The sequence below is a fragment of the Chiloscyllium punctatum genome, chromosome 12, assembly GCF_047496795.1.
Source record: "Chiloscyllium punctatum isolate Juve2018m chromosome 12, sChiPun1.3, whole genome shotgun sequence".
Lineage (NCBI taxonomy): Eukaryota > Metazoa > Chordata > Chondrichthyes > Orectolobiformes > Hemiscylliidae > Chiloscyllium > Chiloscyllium punctatum.
This window is the reverse complement of record NC_092750.1, coordinates 23,486,659-23,512,926: the sequence shown is the minus strand read 5'-3', so window position 1 is coordinate 23,512,926 and position 26,268 is coordinate 23,486,659. Positions and strand designations below refer to the sequence as shown.

General features: G+C 37.9%; 2 protein-coding genes across 8 annotated transcripts in view; one reads left to right on the top strand and one right to left on the bottom strand.

The window, feature by feature from the left end:
* cenpp (centromere protein P) overlaps positions 1 to 26,268 on the top strand; it is a 353,297-nt gene that overhangs the window by 86,052 nt on the left and 240,977 nt on the right. For all 7 annotated transcript variants that reach the window (XM_072582119.1, XM_072582121.1, XM_072582120.1 and 4 more), the window contains exon 6: positions 2,585 to 2,681. In XM_072582119.1, coding sequence (XP_072438220.1) covers positions 2,585 to 2,681 — 97 coding nt within the window. The remainder of the gene's footprint in view (positions 1 to 2,584; positions 2,682 to 26,268) is intronic.
* On the bottom strand, positions 4,421 to 21,502 carry ogna (osteoglycin, paralog a). Its single transcript, XM_072582127.1, has 6 exons — positions 21,208 to 21,502; positions 15,715 to 15,835; positions 14,732 to 14,890; positions 14,110 to 14,312; positions 7,197 to 7,292; positions 4,421 to 4,914 (listed from the first exon to the last, which is right to left on the bottom strand). Exons 1-6 carry the CDS (start codon positions 21,376 to 21,378, stop codon positions 4,729 to 4,731), a joined length of 936 nt encoding a protein of 311 aa, XP_072438228.1. The 5' UTR covers positions 21,379 to 21,502; the 3' UTR covers positions 4,421 to 4,728.

The window sequence follows — 26,268 nt, the reverse complement described above, 5'->3', positions numbered from 1 at the left end:
TTCAAATCTGTTAAGGTTAGACAAATTTTATTGAATCCATTCAATTTTTTTTAAGATTACTTACAGTGTGAAAACAGGCCCTTTGGCCCAACAAGTCCACACCAACCTGCCGAAACGCAACCCACCCAGACCCATTCCCCTACATTTTCCCCTTCACCTAACACAACAGGCAATTTAGACCTGGCCAATTCACCTAACCTGCACATCTTTGGACTGTGGGAGGGAACCGGAGCACCCGGAGGAAACCCATGCAGACTCGGGGAGAATGTGCAAACTCCACACAGACAGTCGCCTGAGGCCGGAATTGAACCCGTGTCTCTGGCGCTGTGAGGCAGCAGTGCTAACCACTGTACCACCGTGCCGCCCGTAAAAGTCACCCTGTAGGAAGTCATTCACAACGTAGTCAGCAGGATCCAAACCTGCATGGGGGAACCCCAATAGATTTCTAATCTCTCACCTTAACTACTCGGCCATGACTACACCAAATTTGTGAACTGCTACCAAAACAGAACACACAAGGCCTGTGCCGTCACTGACAAAATAACCACTCTTGAAGCATCACCTCAATCTCCGTTCTTATTTTTAAAGTGGATGTGGGACCTTCCTGGGTTTTAAAGATGCAATGGGATTGACATTTGCTTTTAGTGTGATGTGGGATGCAGTGTTCAGTTTTTTCAGACCCCTGAAGCATTTTTGAAATATCCTCTTAAATTCATCAAGCTAATATATTGTAGCCATTTATGTCCATTAGACAGGATAGTGAGTTCAACTCCTGTGGCTAATATAAAGTCTATTTGATGTCCATTGACTTCAAAGTTAGCACTCCAGTGTTGGTTCTCATCTCTGCAATTTCTTGTGCAGGCCTTCCATTAAAGGCTTGTGTCTTGTGTTTTTTTGAGTGACCCACCCTTTTAAAAAGCATCTGGAATCACTGGATCAGTGGCTTTTTGCTACTTAGGCAGGGGCTGCCTTCCTTCCTGCCACCACAGGACATTATAGAATGGCAATGAGCACCTTTTGGACATCCTTCCACTGTTGCTGCCACAGCATACTTTCAGTTCTTATCAAGTCATAGAGTCATACAGCACAGAAACAGACCCTTCAGTCCAACTTGTTCATGCTGACCAAGTTTCCTGAACAAAATTCTCCCACTTGCCTGTATTTGTCCTATCTCCCTCCCAACCTTTCTTATTCATGTAGCTGTCAAAATGTCTTTTAAATGGTGTAACTGTACCTGCATCTACTACATTCCACACACAAACCACCCTCTGGGTGAAGAGATTGCCCCTCAGGTCCCTTTTAAATTTTTCTCCTCTCATCTTAAAAATGAGTGCAATTGGATAAATTTGAATCTGTGGTTTTTGTAAATGAATGAATAAATTTAATGCTCATAAATCAATGTTTGCGGTATAGTGCCAAAGACCTGGATTCAATTTCACTCACTGGTGACTGTCTTTTTGAGTTTGCGCATTCTCCCCATATGGATTCGCTATGGGAAATGCAGGGTTATAGGGATAGGGTAGGGAGGTGGGTCTGAGTACAATGTTTTGGGGACGGACTGGAGACATGGGCAGAGAAATGGCAGATGGAGTTTAATCGGGAGAAATGCAAAGTAGTGGATTTTGGGAGATCTAATGCAAGAAGGAAGTATACAGAAAATTGCAGAACCTTTAGTGCCATCAACATAGAAAGGGATCTAGGCATATAACTCCATGGTTCCCTGAAAGTAGCACCACAGGTGGATAAGGTGATCAAGAAGGCACATAGCATATTGCCTTTATCAGTTGTGGCACAGAGTATAAAAATTTCGAGTCGTGTCTCAGCTACATGGAGCTTTAGTCAGGCCACATTTGAAATATTGTGTACAGTTCTGGTCACCACACCACCAAAAGGAATGAAGGTTTTGAATAGGGTAGAGAAAAGGTTTACCAGGATGTTGCCTGATTTGGAGGGTCTTAGCTTTGAGGAGAGATTGGACAAACGTGGATTGTTTTCAACTGAACATCAAAGATGAGGGACCACCTGACAGAAGTTTACAAAATTATGAGAGGTATGAACAGGATGGATAGTTGAAATCTTTTTCACAAGGTAGAAATGTCAATTACAAGGAGATATACGTTTAAGATAAAACAGGTTGTTTAGAGGGGAAGGTTCTAAGTGCCTGAAATGCACTACCAAAGGAGGTGGTGGAGGAGCTTACAATCACAACAGATATGAATAGGCAGGGAGGAGAGGCATACGGACTGTGCAGAAGCAAAAGATTTTAGTTTAGAAAGGCATCGTGTGTTGGCGCAGTCTTGGTTGACTGAAGGTGCTTTACTGTCCTTTGTTCCTTGTTTAATTTCTGCATCACTGCATTTTTGATTATGAATTGAATTTCTGAAGGACATTATAATTTTTTCTGAATGAAAGCTGTTTTAATAATAATAACTTGGACCACAGCTTTCAATTCTGTAGAGTTTAAAATGTGTATGAAATTAGAACTTATGTTCCAGTGACTTGTGAGATGGGCAGTGGATATTAGCATGGAGTCAAATTTGTCCTTATGTTCAAAATACATTTAGTTTGTATGATATCTTTCCAGAGCAGAAGAAAAGAAGAGCCTCCTCCTATTTTTCAGAACTCTTTCAACCTTTGCAAAATGGTATGAGTTCCGCCAAATTACTTTCAAACATTTCAAGGTAGGACCAAGCATTATGTTCTCCTCACCGGTAAAATTGTATCGTTTAAAAAATGTTTCGTTCAGACTTTTAAGCACTTTTACTTCTGGTTTAAGACCAAATAGGGTGTCAGGAAAAAGAACAATCATTTTCTCAATTATGATAACATTCAAGGCTATGGGCCTTGTGCTGGAAGCTGGGTTTAGTATAGCTTAGGCAGGACAGACTTGATGGGCTGAAGGTCTCTACTGCATTATCAGGTGGAAATTCTTTCTCCAGTAGTGCATTCATTCAGAAGATTTGTTTAGTTTTAGGTGTGCACAGGTACACAATAGAAGTGCATTTAATGTAACATGATGAGTATCTTGTCAGACCATCTGGCTCTTCACCTTCCACGCTTGTTTTCAAACGACTCTATCACCGTGCTTCTTGTTATCTCTAACTGCTTTTAGACTGTAACTCATCAAGTTATCAGTACACCTTTAATTTGAACATGTTTGATTTTAATTACTTTGCCATTGTCATTTCCAGTTGGTTCGAAGTTCTGGAATACATTGATCCCTTACCTCACTTTCCTCCTTTAAGACATACCTTTAGTAATTTAATCTGATATACCCTTGAGGGGATCCTTGTCATGTTTGTTTTAAAATATTGCTGGAACATTTTAAGTTGAAAGTGCTAAATAAGTAAATGGTTATAAGATGCTACAATCCAAAAAGCATTAAAAGCTTGAAAGTAGAGAATCGACCTTAGCATAATCCCAGCGCACACTTACGTGGAATTCTTGGGAGATTAGTTATGAAACTGCTTTACTTCAAAAAATAGATTCAATTTTATTTCTTTATTTTCTGAAAGAACAGCATCAGAATATGTGCTGGCAGTGAGAATTTTACTCTGTATTTTGAGCATTAATGCAGAATTAAAATGAATGATTTTAGCTCAATTTATCCATATATGCAACTATCAGGGATCAATGTGGATTTCACCAGTTTCCTCATTTCCCCAACCCCCACGTTGTCCCAATCCCAAGACTCCAACTCTGCACCAATCTCTTGACCTGTACATCACCGTACCCATGTATCCGCTCCACCCTCCTCTCTGACTTATCACCTTCTCCCCCACCATCATCTACCAATCACATTCTTATCTACCTTCCCCCGACCCCAGCCCCCTCCCATTTATCTCAGCCCCCCGACCCACAAGCCCCTTTCCTGATGAGGGCTTATGCTCGAAACATTGATTCTCCTACTTCTCAGATGCTGCCTGACCTGCTGTGCTTTTCCAGCACCATTTTCTCGACTCTGATCTCCAGCGTTTGCAGTGCTCACTTTCTCCTTATCCATATACTGACAAGATTGTAATTTCTGTCATGAAATATTCCTGATGCATAAAGTTAACGTAATGCAGGCCATGGAATGAGAATGGATGTAGGTGTGTTGGCAAGGTGACAAATGAATAGTAGGTTGTAAAGGTTGTAATTATGGTTTAGTAGAATTCTATCTTTTGAGATGCATAATTGATTTCTGATGTTTCACTTAAATTAATTGCATTAAAATTATTGGATTGCAAATCATACTTTTGCAAAGTTGTTTTTGTTTAAATGGCCTCATGTCAGAAAAGCTAATGTTTTTAGTGTTGTTGCATTACTGTGAAATAATCATGTTAAGGAGAAGCACAGTATGTAAAACTACATGCAGTCGCACGTGAGTCAGATGTAATTCAACAATATATTACAAAATATTACATAGAAAGTCAAACAGTAATGTGTGCAACTTTAATTATATGAAAATAAACATAGGTGACAACTTAGTGTGTAATATGTCAGAAGCTGTTTCTGCAACAAATTAGTTGAATTTTTGGCATGAAATGAAACGTGGTATTACTTTGGGATGATGCTGTGTTGAAAAAAAGCAATATGTTGTTAAATATAAAAGTATTGGTATGACACAAGTATCATAAAAAAGCTCATGAGTATGATGATATAATAACGAATGAGAATATGCTTTAGAATGCAATTTTCTGTCATAATCACTGAATTATTTCTGATTGAGGCATAACTATTTTTGGATTAATATATTCTCCCAAAATATGGTTTTCCAATGGGCAGTCTTCTCAAGCAGATGTAACTGTTTGGGTATTCTGCCAAATTGACAGGATTTTCTTCAAGCCGAATCTCAGTCAGACGCTCGCGGATAAAACTGGAGTCTTGCGGCTTGCAAAACGTACTATCCGTAATAGTAGATATATTATTATGCTGGAAGGTGGAAAAGGATTACAGTAAATGTTAAATAAATGTTATTTGAGATGATCTAGTATTCTGCAATTGTATTAATTGCATGATCCTTTACTTATGACAAATTTGTATCATTCTCTGTAAGACATTTTGCCATGAGTTAAAATCACAATATTCAAGTTGATCATCGTGCAAAGATGGACTGTTGGTCTCAAAGCCCAATTCTTCTCCTACTGCTCTCCCTCCAATCGAAAAAAACAGTGAAGTAAACGCTTTTGACATGGTTTTATATAGATTATAATTGCTGATATTGTGTCCTAAATACATCTCAATATAAGTTCAAAATTATGAATCTCTTACCTTTGAATAATTTCAGACTTCTCGCATCTTCACTCATTATTCTTTCAAGCCATTTAATAGTATGCTATGTCAGGCCAGTGTTGATATGTTTAATCTGAACCACCTGATATGATTCTGTCGGTAACTAACAACTTCCTGACTGTAATCTGAGTTAACACATTTGCTTCAGATTCGTTCCTGCGGCCCAGTTTTGATCATGTTTTGTTTCATCCTGTACCTTTATGGCAGTGGAGACTGGCTGGAGACCAGACCTCAAGCTAACCTGGAATTATCTCTGACAGAGCAATCAAAACTTGACAGTGATTCCTGTGTCTGGCCCTGTCAAACCGAAGCCCAGCCTTCAGCTTTAGTTTCCATAAACAAGACTGTTCTAGTCAATCGTTGATATTTTCCTTTGGTATGACTTTGTTGTAACTCTGTCTCTCAGTCTGAAGCTTCTTCCCTTACAGTAGGCTGTTATGTTTGATTAACTTCAAACCCTTCAATTCCTTGATTGGAGATCCAAGCCAAACCGACAGATGTCAAAAATGTTACATGGCTCCGACAGATGTCAAAAATGTTACATGGCTTACTGGTTGATTTATTCGGTATTCTGCTCTCCTGACAACTAGTGCAAATAATTAAATTTGTTTATTAATACTAAATTGTCACTTAATCTGTATCTTTTGCTGTATGTACCTTCTACATTTAGATTGATTTTTCAGCATAAACGTTCATTTTTACAGTTCCTTTCTTTGAGGGTGTATAGATCAACTTTATCCAATTGCATATTTTAAAAGTTACACAATTTAAAACCATTCCATATCTATTTGTTTATAAAACATTTTTCATATGTATATATATATTGTTTCATATATATTTGAGTATAATCTCTTTTTCTATCTATTAACAAACTGAGAAATGCAGCTGAAAATAAAGTGGAAACATTCAGATGAGACTAATCCATTAACTACAACAGGTGAAGCTGCCAAGTAATTAATTAATAGTACAGAAAGCCCATAGACACTGCAAACAATCGACAAAATACTGTTTGCAGAAGGGACTGACAAGAATTTATTTTCCAAAGCGAGAAATTTTCTCCTGACTCTAGTAGCTCACACTCATTATGAAAGCTAAATGAACTATAATTAGCATGAAATAATGTGCAGTCTTGCTTGATGAATATAATTATAGATTGTGAGTTTGTCATTTTCTCCTTGTAATATGATAATGATTTGTATTTATCACAGGAAATAATTGCTTAATTATGGAATTGTTTAATCTAAATTAATATTGCATATTTACTCATACTGCATCCTCTAAATTGGCTCTATGCAGCTGCAAGCTGCTATATACTTTCAAAATCTATGTGGCCTATTTCAATTTAGAGTAAACATATCTGTCTTAGAATCCCTACAGATAGAAAAAGGCTCTTCGGCCAAACAACTGCACACCAACTTTCTGAAGAGTATCCTACCCAAAACCATTTCTCTATGCTATTACTCTACATTTACCCCTGACTAACGCACCTAACCTACACATTCCTGAATACTATGGGCAATTTAGCATGGCACATCTTTGGATTGTGAGAGGAAACCAGAGCACCCAGAGAAAACCCACACAAACACAGGGAGAATGCGCACACTCCACACAGACAGTTGCCCGATGCTGGAATCGAACGCAGGTCCCTGGTGCTGTGAGCAGCAGTACTAACCACTGTGCCTCCCCAAAATCCTTTGTCCCTTGATTGTAACAAAATAAGCAGTGAGGGGAAAAAATATATGATGGGAGATTGTATGGAAGTAAACAGAATAAGGAAGTTATAGTTAAAATTTCAATAATTCTTTTTCATTTTTCTTTCATTTGTTTACATTTGGATTTAAAGTTCTCAAAATCAAGATAGCTATAGGGATAGCTGCACTTATGATAAGATTTTGCTATTAATTATTTATCTTACAACTGACCTGTAAATGAAGTACACGGATGGTTTCAGGCAGGTTGGCGGGTACTTTGTCCAGCCGATTGTATCCGAGGTAGACAAATTCAAGCCTAGCCAAGTTCTGGAACAAAATCAGTGCTCTTGTTAGCTTTGTTTCCACACATATCTGAACTGTGAAATCAAATGCTTTCTTGTCATGATGCTTTTTAAGAGTGTTCTGAGTTTAAGAGGGTGGAATCAGTGAAAATTACCAAAGTGTTCATAATGCTGTCCTTTGCTGCTGGAAGTTTGTGATTAACTGTTCCCATTCATTGCTTTAGTTATGGGTGAAACATGGTGTTTGCTTAGCTACTCTCAGCAAGAACAATGCCTACTTTGGAAAGTCTGTAGATTGTGAATTGAACGTGCATTCTGTATCTTTCTGATTGGGCATATTGATCCCGAAGCATGTACTGCCACTGCACTAGCTGTTTGAACAATGTTTTTGTGAGTCAATTATTTGATTTTGCAACAGCATTTTAAGAAAGCTTGAGCCTTTCTTGTAATACCTTGTACAAAATACACAAGCACTTTGTGTTCGACCAAATAGTGACTTGAACGAAATATCAATTATAGTAAACACTAGTTTCAGGAAATGGTAAAATATTTTAATTCTACAAGCTAAGCAAGGTTCCATGAGCTTTTTGATAATTGTTTTTTTTCCCTTTTGCTGTAGTAAACAGAAGCTCAAAGACTGGCAAAAAAGGAAATTCAATAAAGAAAGAATTTTGGGTTAGTTAGTCTTGCTTCTATGGATGGTAACGTGTTAGAATTTCTAAGTATGAGGAGAACGGAGTTAAGAAATATTGGTTAGGCTAGATTTAGAAAGTAACTGATTGTGCTTGATGCATCTAATAAAATTCTTTAAAGCAATAGTGGAGAAGGTGCCAAAAGAAATGCAGCTAATATACTTTATGATCCACAGGAGGGTCAGTTAGCTCAGTTATCTGGACAGCTGGATTGCAAAGCACAGTGATGCCAACAGCATGCTTTTAATTGCCACAACAACTGAAGTTACCCAGAAGGACTTCTCTTCTCAATCTGACCCCTTGGTCTAGGCATGGTCTTCCACCAGTTGCCTCTCTCTAATAAGAACAGCCCAAAGGTCTAGTCGGGTTATTTAACCATTACCTTTTATATGGCAACACCAGTAACATCAACAATGGAAGTTAGAGAGACTCAAGCATGGTTTTAGCATGTTTGACTTCCCCTTCATGCTTTCACATCTATATTTAGTCCATGCAGACCTCAGGTGTTGAGAGTGTTGTGCTGGAAAAGCACAGCAGGTCAGGCAGCATCTGAGGAGAAGAAGAATCAACATTTCGGGCCCTTCATCAGACTAATGCCCGAAACGTTGATTCTTTTGCTCCTTGGAAGCTGCCTGACCTGCTGTGCTTTTCCAGCAACGCACACTCAACTCTGATCTCCAGCATCTGCAGTCCTCACTTTCTCCTATGTAGTCTTCATCTTGCTTGAAGAATGGCTATAACTTGGAAATAGACTTCCTTACTGTGCACAATGCTATGCTTAATATAGCTTATGTGTGATCCCCTACTCGGAGTAATAGCCTCTGATTTGGCATTGCAAGCCGGTCAGTTGTAACAAACCACTACAAAGTCAAAAGAAAATAATGAAACTAGACAGACCAACTGGCATCAAACAAGGCACAGAAAATGACAATGACAAACATAGCTCACCAAGCCTGCAAATTCCTCCTTACTGATATTTGGGGCTTGTGCCAAAATTTAGCAAGTCGCCCCATAGATTAGTCAAGCATCAATCATCATACTCGTGGAATCATTGATTAAAGACAATGTCCCAGCCACCACTATCACCACCCTGGACAGATCCATGAGAGGTGATGGCACAATGGTGTACATTTGGGAAGGAATTGGATGGAGAGTACTCAATGTTGACTGAATCCCATGAAATCTCATGGCATTAAGTAATGGGCAAGGCAAGTCTCCTGCTGATTACCATCAATCCCCCAGCCCTCAGTCAGCTGATAAATCAGTATGCTGAATAGCACTTAGAAGAAGCACTGCAGGAGGCAAGAGCACAACATGTAAGTTTAGGTGGGAGACCTCAATATCCATCTCCAGAGTAGTTCAACAGTGACACCACTAAGTGATCTTGTCGAATCCTAAAGGGCATAGTTGCTATACTGGTCTATGGACACCTTTCATTGCATAGCAGTGCTACCATTCTAACTGGTACGAACTTTGAATAGAAATAACAACTTGAAATTCTGTATTTATGAGGTGGTGTGTGTCATTAGAATTTTATTCAGTTACAACCTGCAACCTCATATCATCTCTTCTATGTCTACCATCAAGCTGGGTCATCAACCTTGGTACAATGAAGAGTGCAGGACAACTTACCTGGAGTGGAATTAGATATTCCTAAAAACAGTGAAGCTACACAGGACTACTTGCATGCCAAACATGAGAAGAAGCATGTAATAGACAGGTAAGTGAACCTATCACCAATGGATCAGACCTACTCTGTGCAGTTTTATCACAACCACAACTCAAGGGCAGCAGATATATGGGAATAACACCACCAGCAATTTGCCCTCCAAGCTACACACTATCCAGACTTGGAAGTATATCAGCATTGTTTCAGTGTCACTAGGTCCTGGAACTCCCTCCCTAACTACTTTTTGGGTCTACCTACACCAAATGGATTGCAGCAGTTCACGTTTGCAGCTCACCACCACCTTCTCAAGGGCAACTACAGATGGGCACTAAATGTCAGCTTAGCCAGCGATGCCACATCCTATGAATTAATTTTTAAAAAAAGCTCCCTGGGGTGAAGACTCTAAAGTTATCCTCACTGATGAGTGAACCCAGCACATTGGTACAAAAGACAAGACTAAAGTATCTGCATCTATCTTCGCCAAGAAATGTTGACTTAATGACCCATCTTGGCCTCCTCTTGACATTAACAGCGTCATGGTGCACAGTCTTCGATCAATTCAATTCACTCTATGTGATATCAAGAGACAGCTGAAGGCACTGAATACTGCAAAGGCTGGAGACACTGACAACATTCCAGCAATAGTGCTGAGGACTTGTGCTCCATAACTAGCAGTGCCCTTCAGCAAACTGTTCCAATTAGGTTGCAGTGCTGGTATTACCTGACAATGTGGAGAATGCACATGAATGTCTTCTGCACATAAAAAAAAAGACACATCCAGCTCAGCTAATTACTGCCCTATCAGTCCTCTTGATGATCAGAAAAGTGATAGAAGAAATTAATGACTGTGCTATTAGATTGCACTTGCAAAAAATTAACCTGCTCAATTTAGGTTCTGCCAGGCCACTCTGCTTCTGACCTCTTTAATGCTTTGGTCTAGGGTCCAAACATGGACAAGAAAACTGAATTCCAGAAGTAAACGTGACTGCCCTTGATATCAGGGCAGCCTTTTGACAAAGTATGACATCAAGGATCTAGCAAAACTGGATTCAGTTAGAATTAGGGAAAACTGTGCACTGGAGAGATTGGTGGGACTGCATCTGGAGCACTGTGTACAGTATTGGTTATGATACTTATGAACAGATATTAATATGTTGAAAGCTGCTCAGAAAAGGTTTACCAGACCGATACTTGGAATGAGTGAGTTACCTTATGAGAGAAGCATGGACAGTTAGGGCTGTATCATTGGATTGTAGAAGAATCAGAGGTGACTTAATTGAAACATGCAAGTTCCTAAGTGGGCTTGACTGTGGATATTGAAAAGATGGTTCACCTTATGGGTGGATTGAGAACCAGGGGTCATAGTTTTAAAATATCCATTCTTTAAAAATCCATTTAAAACAGAGGTGAGGATACATTTTTCACAGGGTTTGTGGGACTTTAGGATTCCCTTCCTTAAAAGGCAGTCTTGCAATATTTTAAAGGCAGAGGTCGATAGATTCTTAATTACCAAGAGAAAGATTGTCAGGGCTATGCTGGAATGTAGAATTGAAGTTAAAATTAGATCAGCCATAAATTTATTCAAAAGTGGAACAAGCTCATAGGGCCGAGTACTTTACTCACGTTCATATATGTGTAATTTTCTCGACAATTGGGGAGTGTTCCAGAAAATTGGAAAATGGCGATTGTGGCACCCTCACTTATGAAATTGTGTAAATCATAACACTTAGTGATTACACATTGAGTATTAGTGAAGGGTAATGTTCTATAAACTGGAATAATAGAAAATAATCATCAGGCTGTTGGACAGATCAATTTAGGGGAGCTTGCACAGATTTGTAATGTCTTTCTTGCCTAACCTGTTTGAATTTAGTGATGAAGTGACAGAGCGGATTGATGAATGTAATGAACATTGTTGAATGCTTTCCTAAAAACAAAGAGATAATGTATCTCAAATTATAATGCTCGGTTCAGGACAGATACCAGCAGGTCGGTGTAAATGGTTGTTCTTCAGATTGGAGGATGTTGAACAATAGTGAATTCTAAGGTTCATTGATGGAAGTGCATTTGTTTTGGTACACATGCATTATGTGGATATTGGAGTACAGAGTGAATTTTTAAATTTTGATGATAATATTACATTCAAAGGAGTGGCAAACTTGAAGGAAAAAACCATTTGCCTGCAACAGAACATAGGTTAACAGAATAGGCAGACAAGTGACTTTGGAATTCAATACACATAATTATGAGGAGATTAGATTAGATTATTTACAGTGTGGAAACAGGCCCTTCGGCCCAACAAGTTCACACCGACCCCGCCGAAGCGCAACCCACTCAGACCCATTCCCCTACATTTGCCACTTCACCTAACACTACGGGCAACTTAGCATGGCCAATTCACCTGACCTGCACATGTTTGAACTGTGGGAGGAAACCGAGGCACCCGGAGGAAACCCACATTGACATGGGGAGAATGTGCAAACTCCACACAGTCAGTCGCCTGAGGCGGGAATTGAACCCGTGTCTCTGGCGCTGTGAGGCAGCAGTGCTAACCACTGTGCCACCGTGCCATCTACAGATATATTTTGACAGAAGGAATTAGACAAAGCAATATAGACTTTTATGGCACAGCTGTAAGGGGTGTACAGTGGTAGACCATTAGGGTCCATATATGCATATGCTTAAAGAATTGAGAGAGTCACTAGCAAAGAGTCTGAGATCTTCAGGTTCATAAATAGAGGTGCAGAGATTAAAAATGGGCTTTCGTACTGAACCAATGTAAAGCTTTGATTAGAACCACAATTACAGTATTGAACCCAGTTCTGGTCACCACACGTTTAGGAAGGATTTGAGGCAATAAAGATGATGTTCAGTATTATTTCAAGGATGAGGATGTTTTGCGCTGTAAAGCTAGATTAGAGAAACTGGGTTGTTTTTGTGGAGCAAAGATGATTTAAAAGAGATTTGATTGAGGTACACATGATTATGACAGTTTTAGGTGAGGTAGAAAAGCTGTCCCTTTTAGTTGATGAGTTAAAGACAATGAGATTGGATACTAGATTCCATGGAATTGAGGGTAAGCTTGCCAATTGGAAACAAATTGGCTTAACGGCAGGAGACAGAAAGCGAAGATGCAGGCTTGTTTTTCAGACTGAAGGTTTGTTACCAGTGGTGTTTGTCATTTGTATAAATGAGTTAGATGACAATATAGAGGGCATGGTTAGTGAGCTTATGGATGACACCAAAATTAGTGATATAGTGGACAATGAAGAAGGATTTCTAAAATTACAAAGAGATCTGGGTCAATTGGATTGATGGACTGAACAGTGTGGATGGAGTTTCATTTGGATAAATGTGATGTATTGCATTTTGATAAGGTAACAAGGGCAGGACTTATACAATTAAAAGTATGGCCTGGGTAGTGTATAGAATAGAGAGACCTCGGGGTTCAGGTACATAATTCTTTGAAGTTTGCATCACATAAAGACAGATTGGTCACGAAGGTGTCTAGCATGTTTGCTTTCATTGCTCAGACCTTTGAATACACAAGTTGGGATGTCATGTTGAGGTTGTACAGTATGTTAGTGAGCACTCTTCCAAAGTACTGTGCCCACCTGGTTCTGGTCAACCTGTTTAGGCAGGATATTATTAAACGGGACAGGGTTCAGAAGAGATTTAACAAGATGCTGCCAGAAATGGAGGGTTTGAATTATAAGCAGAGGCTGGATAGACAGGGACATTTTTCCACTGGAGCATAGGATATTGAGGGGTCACCTTATAGAGATTCATAAAATCTTAAGGGACATAGATAAGGTGAATGGCAGGTAACTTTTTCCGAGAGTTAGGGATTTCACAAACAGGTGGCATATTTCTAAGTTGAGAAAAGAAAGGTTTAAAAAAGACATGAGAACAATATTTTTACACAGAGACTGATTGTGGGTGGGATGAACTTCCAGAGGAAGTGGCAGATGCGGGTACAATTACAACATTTAAAGGACATTTGGATAAGTACTTGAATAAGAAGTGTTTGGAGGGATTTGGGCCAAGTGCAGGCAGGCGGGACTAGTTTAGTTTGGGATTATGATCGGCATGGACTGGTTGGACCAAAGGGTCTGTTTCTCTGCTGTATGACTTTATGATTCTCCTTACAGTTTCTAGCGAAGAGACATGAAATGCAGAGGAATGGTGCAGAATAATTTTTTTTACATAAATTGTCATAACTTTAAAGTCACTATTTGGGAGGTTGAGGGAAGTATAAGTGAATAGTGTCCTAAATGGAAATTGGATATGAGAGAAATAAATCTTCAGGGCAACAAGGATATAATAATGGAACTAGAGTGATTGGATTGCTGCACAGAGCGCTGGCATGGACATGATAGACTGAATGACTTGCTGTGCTGCAACATCGATAAGATATTGTCCAAACATTGCTTTCCTAATGCATAATAAAACTGGATTAAAAAGTGTAATTAAAGGATTACCTTAAAAGCATTGCGTTTAATTCCATTGCTTTTAATACGGTTGTGTTGTGCAGCAAGAAATCTGAGTTTTGGAGGTAAGGCTGGCAGACGGAGCAGTTTATTTTCAGAAAGTGTCAGGTGCTCCAGATTTGGCAGCTGTGAGAAGGCTTTATCTTCTATTTCAGTAATCAGGTTTCCACTCAGATCGATCCTCCTCAAAGTTGCTTTATTTAGGATTGAACAGACAGTTAAATTGTTTATTAGTATCTGTCGATTATACTCTACTCAACATTTACTGCCTTTGACAAATCAGATCCACAGCCACTTCCGCAGGTTAATAGAGGATCAAAGAGTCTCGTGCCCAAAATTTATGCTATAGGAATCCCAAGTCATGCCTTAAGAGCACACTAACAAATGAATTTATTCTGGCTTTTGGTCCCACCAGAATGCCTTTCTTATTATTTTTGTTTGTTTATTTATGACTATTTGTCAAAGGCAGTAAGTTTTCAGAAAATTGTTATAAAATCAAAGAATTATATTTTCCTTTTCTATCAACATTGTAAGATTTCCTAAATGACAAAATCATTATCTTCAATGGTGTTGATTACGGTGCAATCAAAGCAAAAGACCACACTGTACTCACGGAAATCAGCGAAGTCTTTTACAGTGACCTTTTTAATCTGATTATAGCGTGCATAAAGATATGATGTCTCTTTTGGCAACATTGGAATGGCATCAATGTCGGTCTCGTCACAATACACAGAACCAGTTAGGCAAACACACAAAAGGCAAGTTGGCATGTCTGAAATATATAACATTTATATTAGTAGGACTTTGATCACATGAATGTGTAATAATTCATTTAAGTAGTCACTTTGACACTTTATCTGTGAGATCTGTATCTACTTTTAGGTTCTTTCTGATCATATGTCCTTTGATGAATTCTTTCATTAGATCCACAGCCACTTCCTCAGGTCTATAGAGGATCAAAGGGTCTAATGAAGACTGTTATAAAGTTGGGCAAATGAATCTGCAAGATTGAGATTTGCTAAATTATGATATTTTTGTTATTGTTGGCATAACAAAAAGAAAATCCACTTTCCAAAAGATTCTGACAAGGAAATTGTGTATTGGCGATGTGCCAAATTCAGTTCCACACTGGGTGCATGGAATAATGTATTTCACACATTGGTTCCCTCCATTCTTAATGTCATGTTAGAAAGTATGCTGTTTTGCAGAAAACAAATCTGGACAAAAAACAGAGTGTAAAGGGAAGAAGAATTCCAACTGTGCCACAAGCTTTTGAGGCAACTGTAGAAATTGATTTTTCATTCTAACCAACAATTAGAAAATGTTATTTTGCGTTCATGCAAGTAGAATTGGAAAATACAAGTTGTGCAGTTAGCAATTTTGTCCACCAGAAAAGTTCACATTAGAAGTCTCATAATTTTTGAAATGTAAAGAAATAAGTTCTTTAACTCTCAATATAATCAACTGAGAGTGTAAACAGTGTCATCTAATTGTCTACCTTTTCTTACATACAATTATACTGCTTTCTGAAAAAAGTATTATTGAAATGAAATAGCCATACATGGAGTAAGGGAGAGAAAATAAGTTTGTACGAACCAATGGGTGGACTCTCTGCTTCTGCTTCTAGTTCTTCTTTTGGGGACCTGATAGCCCGTAAATGTCCTATTTCATGGTTTATGTCGGCATCAACAAATGTGGGAATTGCCTTTTCTTCTAGCTTTCAATAAAAAGAATTACTTTCGTTTGTTTTTGATTGAAAATTTGCAATTTTGGTTTGCCTATGCATCCAGTAACACCATTAACAGGCTGCATGCAGATTATACCTTAAACACCATAGCAAGTTCCTTCTAGAAATTCATTTTGCATTTTGTTACTGTTTATCTGTACCGCTGTCACAGAGATTATAAACTAAGTCCTGTGATGCCACAGTCCATTCTGCATAACTATCTTCTTTGTTCTCATTTTCTTACTAATAATTACCTAATCATGTAATTGTTTTCAGTCTCAGGCTATAATCATTCTTCTTTCCATCAGTCCTTTGAGTATATGAGTTGGGAAGTCATGTTGAGGTTGTACAGGATATTGTTGAGGCCGGTTCTTGAATACCATGTCCATTTCTGGCATCCAGTTAGAGGAAGAATATTGTTAAGCTAGAGAGGGTTCAGAAAAGATTTACAAGGAGGTTGCCGGGCATGGAAGGTTTGAGTTATAAAGAAAGGCTGGATAGGCTGGGAGTTCTTTCATTGGAGATTGAGAGGCAAACTGAAAGAGGTTTATGAAATGGGGTATAGATAGAGTTAATGGTAATTTCTATTTCAAGACTGGGGGTACATTTTTAGGGTGAGAGGAGAGAGATTGAAATCAGATACGAGGGGTAAATCTTTTACACACAGAGTGGTCCGAGTGTGGAATGAACTTCCTGAGGAAGTGGTGGATGTGGGTACAATTATAAGATTTAAAAGACATTTGGAAAAATACATGAGTAGGAAAGCTTTGGAGGGATATGGGCCAGGAGCAGGCAGGTGGGCCTGATTTGGTTTGGGATTATGTTCAACATGGACTGTCCTGGACTATAATATCATAGTGACTTTCATAATGCCATTCACTGAGGCTTAGATTGCACCTTAGTTTGCTTCTGACTTCCCTGTCTCAATGCCTGAATGCTGCCTCGATCATTGTGGGGCAGATAAGGCAACAAAATGCATTGATTAATGTGAGATAATTTGAATCATCCTTTTGAGGGTGTTAGACATAGTAGTGAAAAATAATCTCCAGAGATTAGATCTGGAAACACCACAGAATTTGAAGATTGTTTCTTTTGGCAGTGTTAACATTTCTAAGACAGCTGCTGAACTTGCTAGGCCAGTGCAAAAGTTCTACCAACTGTAATGATTCCAGCGATGCACAGCATCTGAGTGCAGAACTGTGTAGATTAGGCCACATTATGCCCATTATTAAAATAGGTCAAAACAGTGTAAGCATGATGTAGAATGCGTGCTTGTAATATAAATTAGCTACAAGATCAAATAAAGCATTGCACAAATACAAATAACATGCTTGTTATCAATGCCAGATGAAGTGTAAGTTGTTTTGCTACTTGGATCTCACTGGTGAGCAGAAAACTGTGATAGGAAATAAATTAAAAACTTTAAAGACACAATTTGAACCCTATAATATGTATTCAATATCAGAGTTCAAGAGAGTCAAAGAGTGTTGTTCAGTTTGCAATACTGACACATCTCGTTGAATCCTGAGAGTCTGGAAAAATAAAAAATATTCTCATTGTAGGTAGGATTGTTTTAGATATAAGAGATCCTGTTGTGAAAGCACATCTGTCGAGAGAGGAACAACTTACTTTCAAGAAAGTTATTACATGTGGAGAAGCTCTGAAGTGTCATTCATCAGCGAGAGCATATTAATAGGTGAACCAATGAGGTTTGGACTATGATTAGACATAGTCTAAACTGAATGGAAATAACATACTGGGGAAAAAGAGATTTTTTTTGCAAGAAGATCAGTGGAGAGATCAAGACCAGGGTACATGATCTAAATATTGTGGAGAACACCACATAAAATAAAAGAAAGCATGTCCAGCACATGGAAAGAAGTTCTCTTACTGTAAGAAATTAAATCACCGCGCACACAAGTGTTAAGCTAGAAAATACAAAAATGATCCTATAAAGATAGCTGTAGGTGAGATGGCAACTGATAATTCAAATAAATAGCTCTTCATCATGCGACAGGTTGGCAATGTCATGTCCAGAGGTGATAAATGGTTTGTGACTATTGGAGTGATGTCTGCAGAACATTAAGCCAATCTGAAAGGTTAGGTAGGCGTCAGTGCATTGGAAATTAATGGAAATTACCATTAATTCTATCTCTATCCCTCATGTCAAGGGGTTCATAGAAGGCTAAACATAAAACAGAAAAGGCAGATTAATTCAGATGTAGATAATGAGTCCATGAAGAATTTAAAGTAAAACTTCTTCACGCAGAAAATGTTCAAAATGTTGAATTTGCTATTACATGAAATAGTTAGGTGCACACACAATGTTATTTGTCCAAACTCTCAGGATTCAACCACATATGTCAAGATCGCATACTAAGTACAGTTTAAGAGATAGCTGGAAAAGTGCACAAGGGAGAGAGGAATAAAGAAACATGCTAACTGGATAAATGAAGTTGGGTCATACTTAAAGAACACTATAGAACAGTTTTTGTGATACAAATTATATGTGATTCTGAAGTTTGGGTCTTGGAACCAATTGAATTGATTTTCATTCCCAAAATGAGTGACATAACCTGTTTATTGAAGCATGAAAAATAATGAACAATGGAAATATTAACATTGAGTTGTTAAATTTAGCTTGAGTGCATTATTACAAGTAATTAAATTGACATTTAATAAGCCTTCAATGGGATTCACAAGACTCTGGTGAATCTCCATTAAATCCCTCATCCTATTACCATAAATTCATTATATGAACTGCATTTTTTTGTTTTGAAGGAGATAACATAGCATTTATCAATGGGTATCATAATTCAGAAAGTCACCAATCCTGCTTGAGGTCATTGCATCTATGCCATCTCTCCTTGAGGATGTTGCCTTTACGAGGTACCCAGAAAGCAGAATGGTTTTGTTCTTTCACTCAGTACATTATATTGAAGCCATATGTAGCTACTTCATCACCTGCAGCTGAATGTCTAGTTAAATTGGCTTTGTGGCTAAAGGTAAGATTACTGAGTAGAATATTAAAGTATTTACATAATCGTCTGAGCTCTGTGCCTTCTGTTCTAATCTTTTTAAGAGAATCAAGTATATTTTTAGGATTTTTAATATTTATTATCTGTCCGTTATTGCATTTTTATATTTTCTGCTTTAAATGTTAATGAATCAGTTGGGGATGGATATAATTCACCTAACAATATTGAAACAAAATTCATTTGGCTTTATATTTATAAGAACATAAGAACTAGGAGCAAAAGTATGCCATCTGGCCCTTCGAGCCTGCTCCACCATTCAGTAAGATCATGGCTGATCTTTTCGTGGACTCAGATCCACTTAGAACATAGAACATAAAGAAGTACAGCACAGAACATACCCTTTGGCCCATGATGTTGTGCCGAGGATTATTCCTAATCTAAAATAAAATAACCTAATCTACGCCTCCTCAATTCACTGCTGTCCAAGTGCATGTCCAGCAGTTGCTTAAATGCCCCTAATGACTCTGCTTCCAGCACCACTGCTGGCAACGCATTCCAAGCATTCACAACTCTCTGCATAAAAAACCTACCTCTGATCTCTCCTCTATACCTTCCTCCTACTATCTTAAAATGATGACCCCTCATGCCAGTCAATCCTGTCCTTGGGAAAGGTCTCTGGCTATTGACTCTATCCATGTCTCTCATTACCTTGTATACTTTGATCAGGTCACCTCTCTTCCTCCTTTTCTCCAGAGAGAAAAGTCCGAGCTTAGTCAACCCCTCTTCGTAAGACAAGCCCTCCAGTCCAGGCAGTATCCTGGTAAACCTTCTTTGCACCCTCTCTAGAGCCTCTGTATCTTTACGATATTAAGGCAACCAGAACTGGACACAATATTCCAAGTGTGGTCTCACCAGGGTCTTGTAGAGCTGCAGCAAAACCTTGTGGTTGTTAAACCTGACCCCCTTGTTAATGAAAGCCAAAACACCATATGCTTTCTTAACAACCCTATCCACTTGGGTGGCAACTTTGAGGGATCTATGAACTTGAACACCAAGATCCCTCTGTTCCTCCACACTGCCAAGAATCCTGTCTTTAATCCTATATTCAGCATTCAAGTTTGACCTTCCAAAATGCATCACTTCGCATTTGTCCAGGTTGAACTCCATCTGCCATTTCTCAGCCCAACTCTGCATCCTGTCTATGTCACGCTGCAGCCTGCAACAGCCCTCAATACTATCAACAGCACCTCCAACCTTTGTGTCATCAGCAAATTTACTAACCCACCCCTCAAACTCCTCATCCAAGTCATTTATAAAAACTACAAAGAGCAGAGGCCCAAGAACAGAGCCCTGCGGGACACCACTCACCACTGGCAAGGAATTCCACAGATTTATAACCGTCTGGGTGAAGAGGTTCCTTCTCAATTCAGTCCTAAATCTGCTCCCTGTAATCTTGAGGCTATGGCCTCTTGACCTAGTGTCACCTGCCAGTGGAAACATCCTCTCTACTTCTATCTTTCTATTCCCTTCATCATGTTATATCTTTCTATAAGATCCCCCTCATTTTTCTGAATTCTAATGAATATAATCCCAGTTTACTCAGTGTCTCCTCAGAAGCCAACTCCCTCAACTCCAGAATCAACCTCGTGAACCTCCTCTACACCCTCCCCAGTGCCAGTACATCCATTCTCAAGTAAGGAGATCAAAGTTTTAGTACATAAATTCTTTATAATTTTCGGCAAAGGTCATAAATTATTGCAATACCTTGTTTATGTTCATAAGCAAATTTAGCCCCTATTGCATGCAAGGCCCACAATATGTCGCGTTAAAAAAGATTATTAGCTATTGGTACTCATTTAATTCATTCAATTACTACAACAAGGCATTAAGTACAGTATAATTTGATGTGTATTTCTTCCAATGAATGATCGGTCATTGATGAGTTGGCTGATTTCCAGATCTTTCTCACGGAGCCACACTATCAAATTAATTTGTAAACATATCATTATTATTACTATGGACCCGTTTATAGCTTTTCTGTTTTGCTGTCTTTGGTAATTCCTTTTTGAAGAGCAGATTTTATGTTGTAGTTTCAATCATTCAGTCTTCCAAGCAGCTTGTTATTCATGAAATTATTGAACATTTTCAAAGCAACAGTACTTAAGTTTGCAACTCAAACTCAGTTAATCATTTATAAATACTTTATCAGCATCTTAAGATTCTATAAAATGCCCTATTGCATTTGATATGATTAACTGCATGATAACATTAATGTTATTATTGTCGGTTTCAAGTGTTATCTTCATATGAATTTCAAATTTAAATGAGAGTTTCTTCTAAAATAGGATTAAATTTTATAGGGTAAAGAATGTTAAACCACATTACCTTTGCTTGTTTTATTTCTTGTGGCTCATCTTCATATTCGTAACTTGTGTCTGCACCAAATGATTCCACTTCCAAATCATGTATAAGAAATTTATCTTCATTGTTAGTTGGTGCTGTAAATACTAGTTCTCCAAATATGAATACAAAAAATATAGGGCAAACACAATTCATTTTGGACTGAAGACCAAGAAAAATAAGTTCTGAGAAAAATTCAAAAGCTCGAATACTGGATAGAACAGTGCCTTGCTGCCTAGGCGTAGAACTGTCAAATTGGTATTTAAAGCTTTCACCAGCTGTTGCCAGAAGTTTCAGAAGAATGAGACTGCGTGATGTGCCTTAACCCCTGAAGTCCTTTATAATTGCAGTTGGAATTACTGTTACAGTTCCTAAAGCTCGTAGGCAAATTCTTAATGCAAAATGTTTATTGTGATCCTAGCTAAAAAAAATTCCTGTATTTAATGTTTCAGTACTATTGGATATGTTGTACTTTTTAATTATTCCATTTTCACAGTATTTAATTTAAATCAGTTAGTACATATCTTTTGATCACATAACTTGAGTAATACTTGAGCTGTTTTCACTTTGAGGACAACCAACATGCAAAAAGTGTTTAATACCTGCAATTTTGAGATCCCACTATGTTTGAGTTTATAGAGTAAACTGGGCCAAGCAGACACTAAGTGCATTTCACTACATGTTGACATCCAAACTGTTGGCTGTCTGGAATGCCAGCTGAGGCCCACAAGTAAGCTTTGAAAGTAGTAGATGAATACTATTTCAATAGAGCAGATTGAGGCCAGGACAGCCCGTCAGTAAAGGCAGGAGGAACTCTTCTGTGACTTCTGTATCTCTGCACCCCCCAACATATATATTTTTCAAATTTGTCTGTCCATTTCCTGTTTGGAATCCCTGTAAAGTATGCTCTTCACTAGAATCTTTGTTTGTAAAGGAAAGAGGGTGACTGATTGTCCGACTCAGACACATTGGTCACCTGATAGTAAAATGTTTAAAGTTCAAAGTATCTGAAATGGAGTAAACCATTAAAAATTGTAATTTTGAGATGTTTAGTAGGCTGTGTGCTGTCAACCTTTTGTTAACCAGTATGCAATATTTCATTTTGGGAATTATATTTATTACATATGCTCATATTTTAAATTGAAGTCCTGGATTAGCTGGAAAAGATTGTGAAATGGTTTTGGCAATGAAAGGTACAGAAATTCCTCTATTATATTTTTGCCAAGTTCAAACTGGCAAAAGAAGGGGTCTGTCTTAATAATAAATTGGTTCCATATTGTATCATACCTGCTTTTCCAGACTACTGTGTACTGAAGCATTATACCTCGTTAATAATTGAAACAGAATGTCGTATTTTTCTCTAATATCTAAGGATTCAAAGCATACTCAAAGAATTTTACTTGTACAGTTTTAGTGTATTGGAAAAGTTATGATTAAAATAACACACACAGCTATAAATTATCCTCTCATTCTGTGAATGCTTTGGGCCTCTGGGTTTTCTGTTTTTTAAATTAAGTAGAGTCAGGCAGGCTGGCATATGTCTTTTACATCAAGTACGTAAGAAATGTAATAAGATGAGGAAGAATCTTGTTGCATTTTTAGTTGGGAAAGTCTAAGCCAGCTTATAAATTTGAAATACAATTGTATTGACTTGAAATTGTTTTAATTTAGATTTTCATAATGTTGAATGCAAGAGAAATACAAAACACAGCCAAATGGTATTCTAGTATGTTTCCCAACTCAAATATTTTGGCTAATAAAATACAGTTGATTTTTACTTTGAAGTTGTATGTGTAAGGAAGGAATTTAGCTGCATTGTCTACAATTGGCATTCTCACTCAGAGGTCTAAAATTCTAGAAAATAATGCTTGTTTATGGAGCAATATGTGTTCCTTTTAAGCACTGGGTTATAGGCATTTTGTTGTAATATTTTAAAGGCCAAGTTTATTTTATCATGAACTATTATCAGCTTGAGTTGGTGATTTCTCATCTGAGGCTTTGGGTTGTAGATTCAAGTCACACTTCAGTGCTCAAGCATTCATTTTAGTGCATTGTAGGGTGTAGAATTTGAGATGATACGGTGACTAGTGCCTCACTTGGATGTTCGGTTATCCTTTTTTGATGGAAACTGGTTAGTTCTCCTTATGTCGCAGACATCTAAATCAATAAGGTAATCTAGTTGTAGCTGTGGGACCTTGCTGTGTGCGAGCTGGCTGTTCTGTTTGCTAACAAAACAGTGACTATATTTCAAAATATAATTCATTGGCTGTGAAGTGCGTTTAGATTTCCTATGGGTACTGATTGGCACTGTATAAGTACATTACAGATGAACAGCTAAAGTCAGTTCAATTTCCTTGTAGATTTTCAGTAGTGTTGTGGTATTATAGAACAAAGTGAGGGCCGAAGACAAGTGCTTGAACAAATGTTTAACTGTACAACTGGCAGAGGTAGAGATTTCTGATATCTTTCTAAAGATAGATAAGTACTATGTGTAATTAAGTAAGTATTTGCATGCTTTTTATTTTTACTATTCACATGTTTAGGGTTTTAGAAAAGACCAAGGGATTATGTTAAATTTATGATAAAAGAACTTATTTGTATATTTATCAAATATTGTTCCAGCAGAAATTACAAAGGTTTCGACAAACTATTCACAGATTTGGTATCCACATTTAAATAGTTGATTTAGATTGTGAGGAGTTGAGGCCCAAGCGCTGAGCTTGCAGTACCCCTGAGAATGACCACAATCTCATGTTCTCTAAATTCCTATGTGGAACTGTTAGATTTTTGGGGTTTATTACTGCAGTTACCTAATATAGGCAGCCAACCATTCACAAGAAATTTTTAGACAGTTTATTTAGCAGCAGTTTAGATATGATACATTAGTTAAATAGAAAAAAGTATAAGATCTGAAACAGATTGAAGTGGAGAGGGAGCTGAAAACCTCTTTGGGTTTTCTTCCTCCCTTCCTAGCCCATCTTCCATCTAAAGGAGGTAGATGATTAATGAACTCTACAATCTGAGAGAATTATCCTCTGACTCCGATCACTTGTTGATGTACCTATTTTATGAGGGCTGGCAATCTATGCTCAAGCTTAGTAATATTTATTGTCATTTTCCTTTTTGTTTAGAAATTGGTTATGCAATTTATGCAACAAGACACTAATCTCCAACAGGGTCCTGTTGAAAACCTTCTGAAAAGTCAAAAATGCCACAGCGTTTGCTCCCCCTTACCTATTCTGTTAATCACATCCTTGAATTCAAACATGATTGTCTAACATGATTTCCCTTTCTACATTCATGTTAACTCTGTCTAATAATATCATTGTTTTCTAACTGTTGAGTTATCAAATTCTTTTTGTTGATTCTAGAATTTTCCCTACTTCTAATGTCAGGCTAGCAAATTCTCCATTTTCTTTGCCCCATCTTAGAAGTAGTAAGGTGACATTTACTGCAGAAACTATTCCAGACTCGAAATTTTGAATGATGACCATCAATGTATTTACTGTCTCTACAACATTCTGGGGTGTGGATAATCCACCCAGGTGATTCATCAAGATTTAGTCTCATTAATTTCTCCACATTTGTTTCTTAATTCTAATTTCTTTCAGCTCCTTATTAACACTGGATTGAGTTAGTGTTGCTGGTTCTCCAGTTTTTCTGGGAGACTTGTTATCTTCCTTTATGAAGACAAATGCAAAGTATATATTTAGTTTCTCTGTCACCTCCTTATTCCCCATTATAAACTCTCCCTGTCTCTACAAGAAGTGGGCCAACATTCACTATTGCTAATCTTTTCATATTTACATGTCTACAGAAGCTTTTACAGTCTTTTTAAAAATGTTTCTCACTAATTGACTTTCATATTCTATATTCCCTTCCTTTATCAGTCTCCTTTACCGAATTTTAAAATGACCCCAATCTTCAATCCTTTGGCAATCCTCCTTCTTTTAATATAATAAAATCTTTGATGTCTCCTGTTAGTCCCAGTTGGACCGCTTTTTCTGTGATTCAAAGGAATCTATATTTGGTATAAACTGTATATTAATGCTTCTTAATGTATCCTTTGCAAACTAACATGGTAATTAAGTAGGCCATTTGACCTAAAAAAAATCAAATATCCTGTCTCCACTGCCTTCTGAAGCAGAGTGTTACAAAATCAAAGGGATTTTGGGTCCTTGTCAATAAGTAACTGAAGGCTCACATGCGAGTACACAAAGCCATTAGAATGGCAAATGGCATGTTAGCATTTATCACAAGAGGATTTGAGTTTAGGAGTAGTAAAGTCTTCCTTCAATTTTATGAGTTTGGTTACACAACACCTGGAGTATGATGTATTTTGCTTTCCTGATCTCAGAATGCATATTTTTTGCCATTGAGAGAGTGCAGTGAAGGTTCACCAGACTTGATCCTTGGATGGCAGGACTGTTCAGCAAGAGAGATTGGGTAATCTAGGCCCATATTCTCTCGAGTTTTATAGAATGAAAGACAATGTGAGGGAAATATATAAAATCCTTAAAAGGGTTATTCAAGGCAGATGTAGGTAAGATATTTCCCTTGGTTGAGGAGTGTATGGAAATAAAGGGGATGCCATTTTGGATTGAGATGAGGAGAAATATTTTTAATAGGTTGTTTGAATCTTTGGAGTTCTCTTCCACAGAGAGCTGTGGAAACTCTGACTTTGAACATATTTAAATAGGGATTGATATGTTTCTGATTACAGATGACATACAGGGTTATGTGGATAGTATGGGAAAAAGGAGTTGAATTGTTCAATCAGCCATGATTGTTATAAAGCTTGGAGCAGCCTTGATGGACTGAATGGCCTTTTCTATGCTGGTCTTTTCCCTGGGGTGGGGAAGTTCAAAACTAGTGAGCATATTTTTAAGGTGAGAGGCGAAAGAGTTGAGAGAGACCTGAGGGGCTTTTTCACACAGGCTGGTGTGTTTGTGGAATGAACTGCCAGAGGAAGTGATTGATGCAGATACAGTTGTAATATTTGCACAGGTACATGAACAGAGCTGGAAAAGCGCAGCAGGTCAGGCA

Excerpts from the sequence above, each read along its gene's own strand:
- ogna (XM_072582127.1), bottom strand. The coding sequence starts at position 21,378 with ATGAATTGTGTTTGCCCTATATTTTTTGTATTCATATTTGGAGAACTA. Across the intron at positions 15,836-21,207 it reads AAGAAATAAAACAAGCAAAG|CTAGAAGAAAAGGCAATTCC; the intron begins GTAATGTGGTTT and ends TTTTATTGAAAG. Across the intron at positions 14,891-15,714 it reads AGCAGAGAGTCCACCCATTG|ACATGCCAACTTGCCTTTTG; the intron begins GTTCGTACAAAC and ends TATATATTTCAG.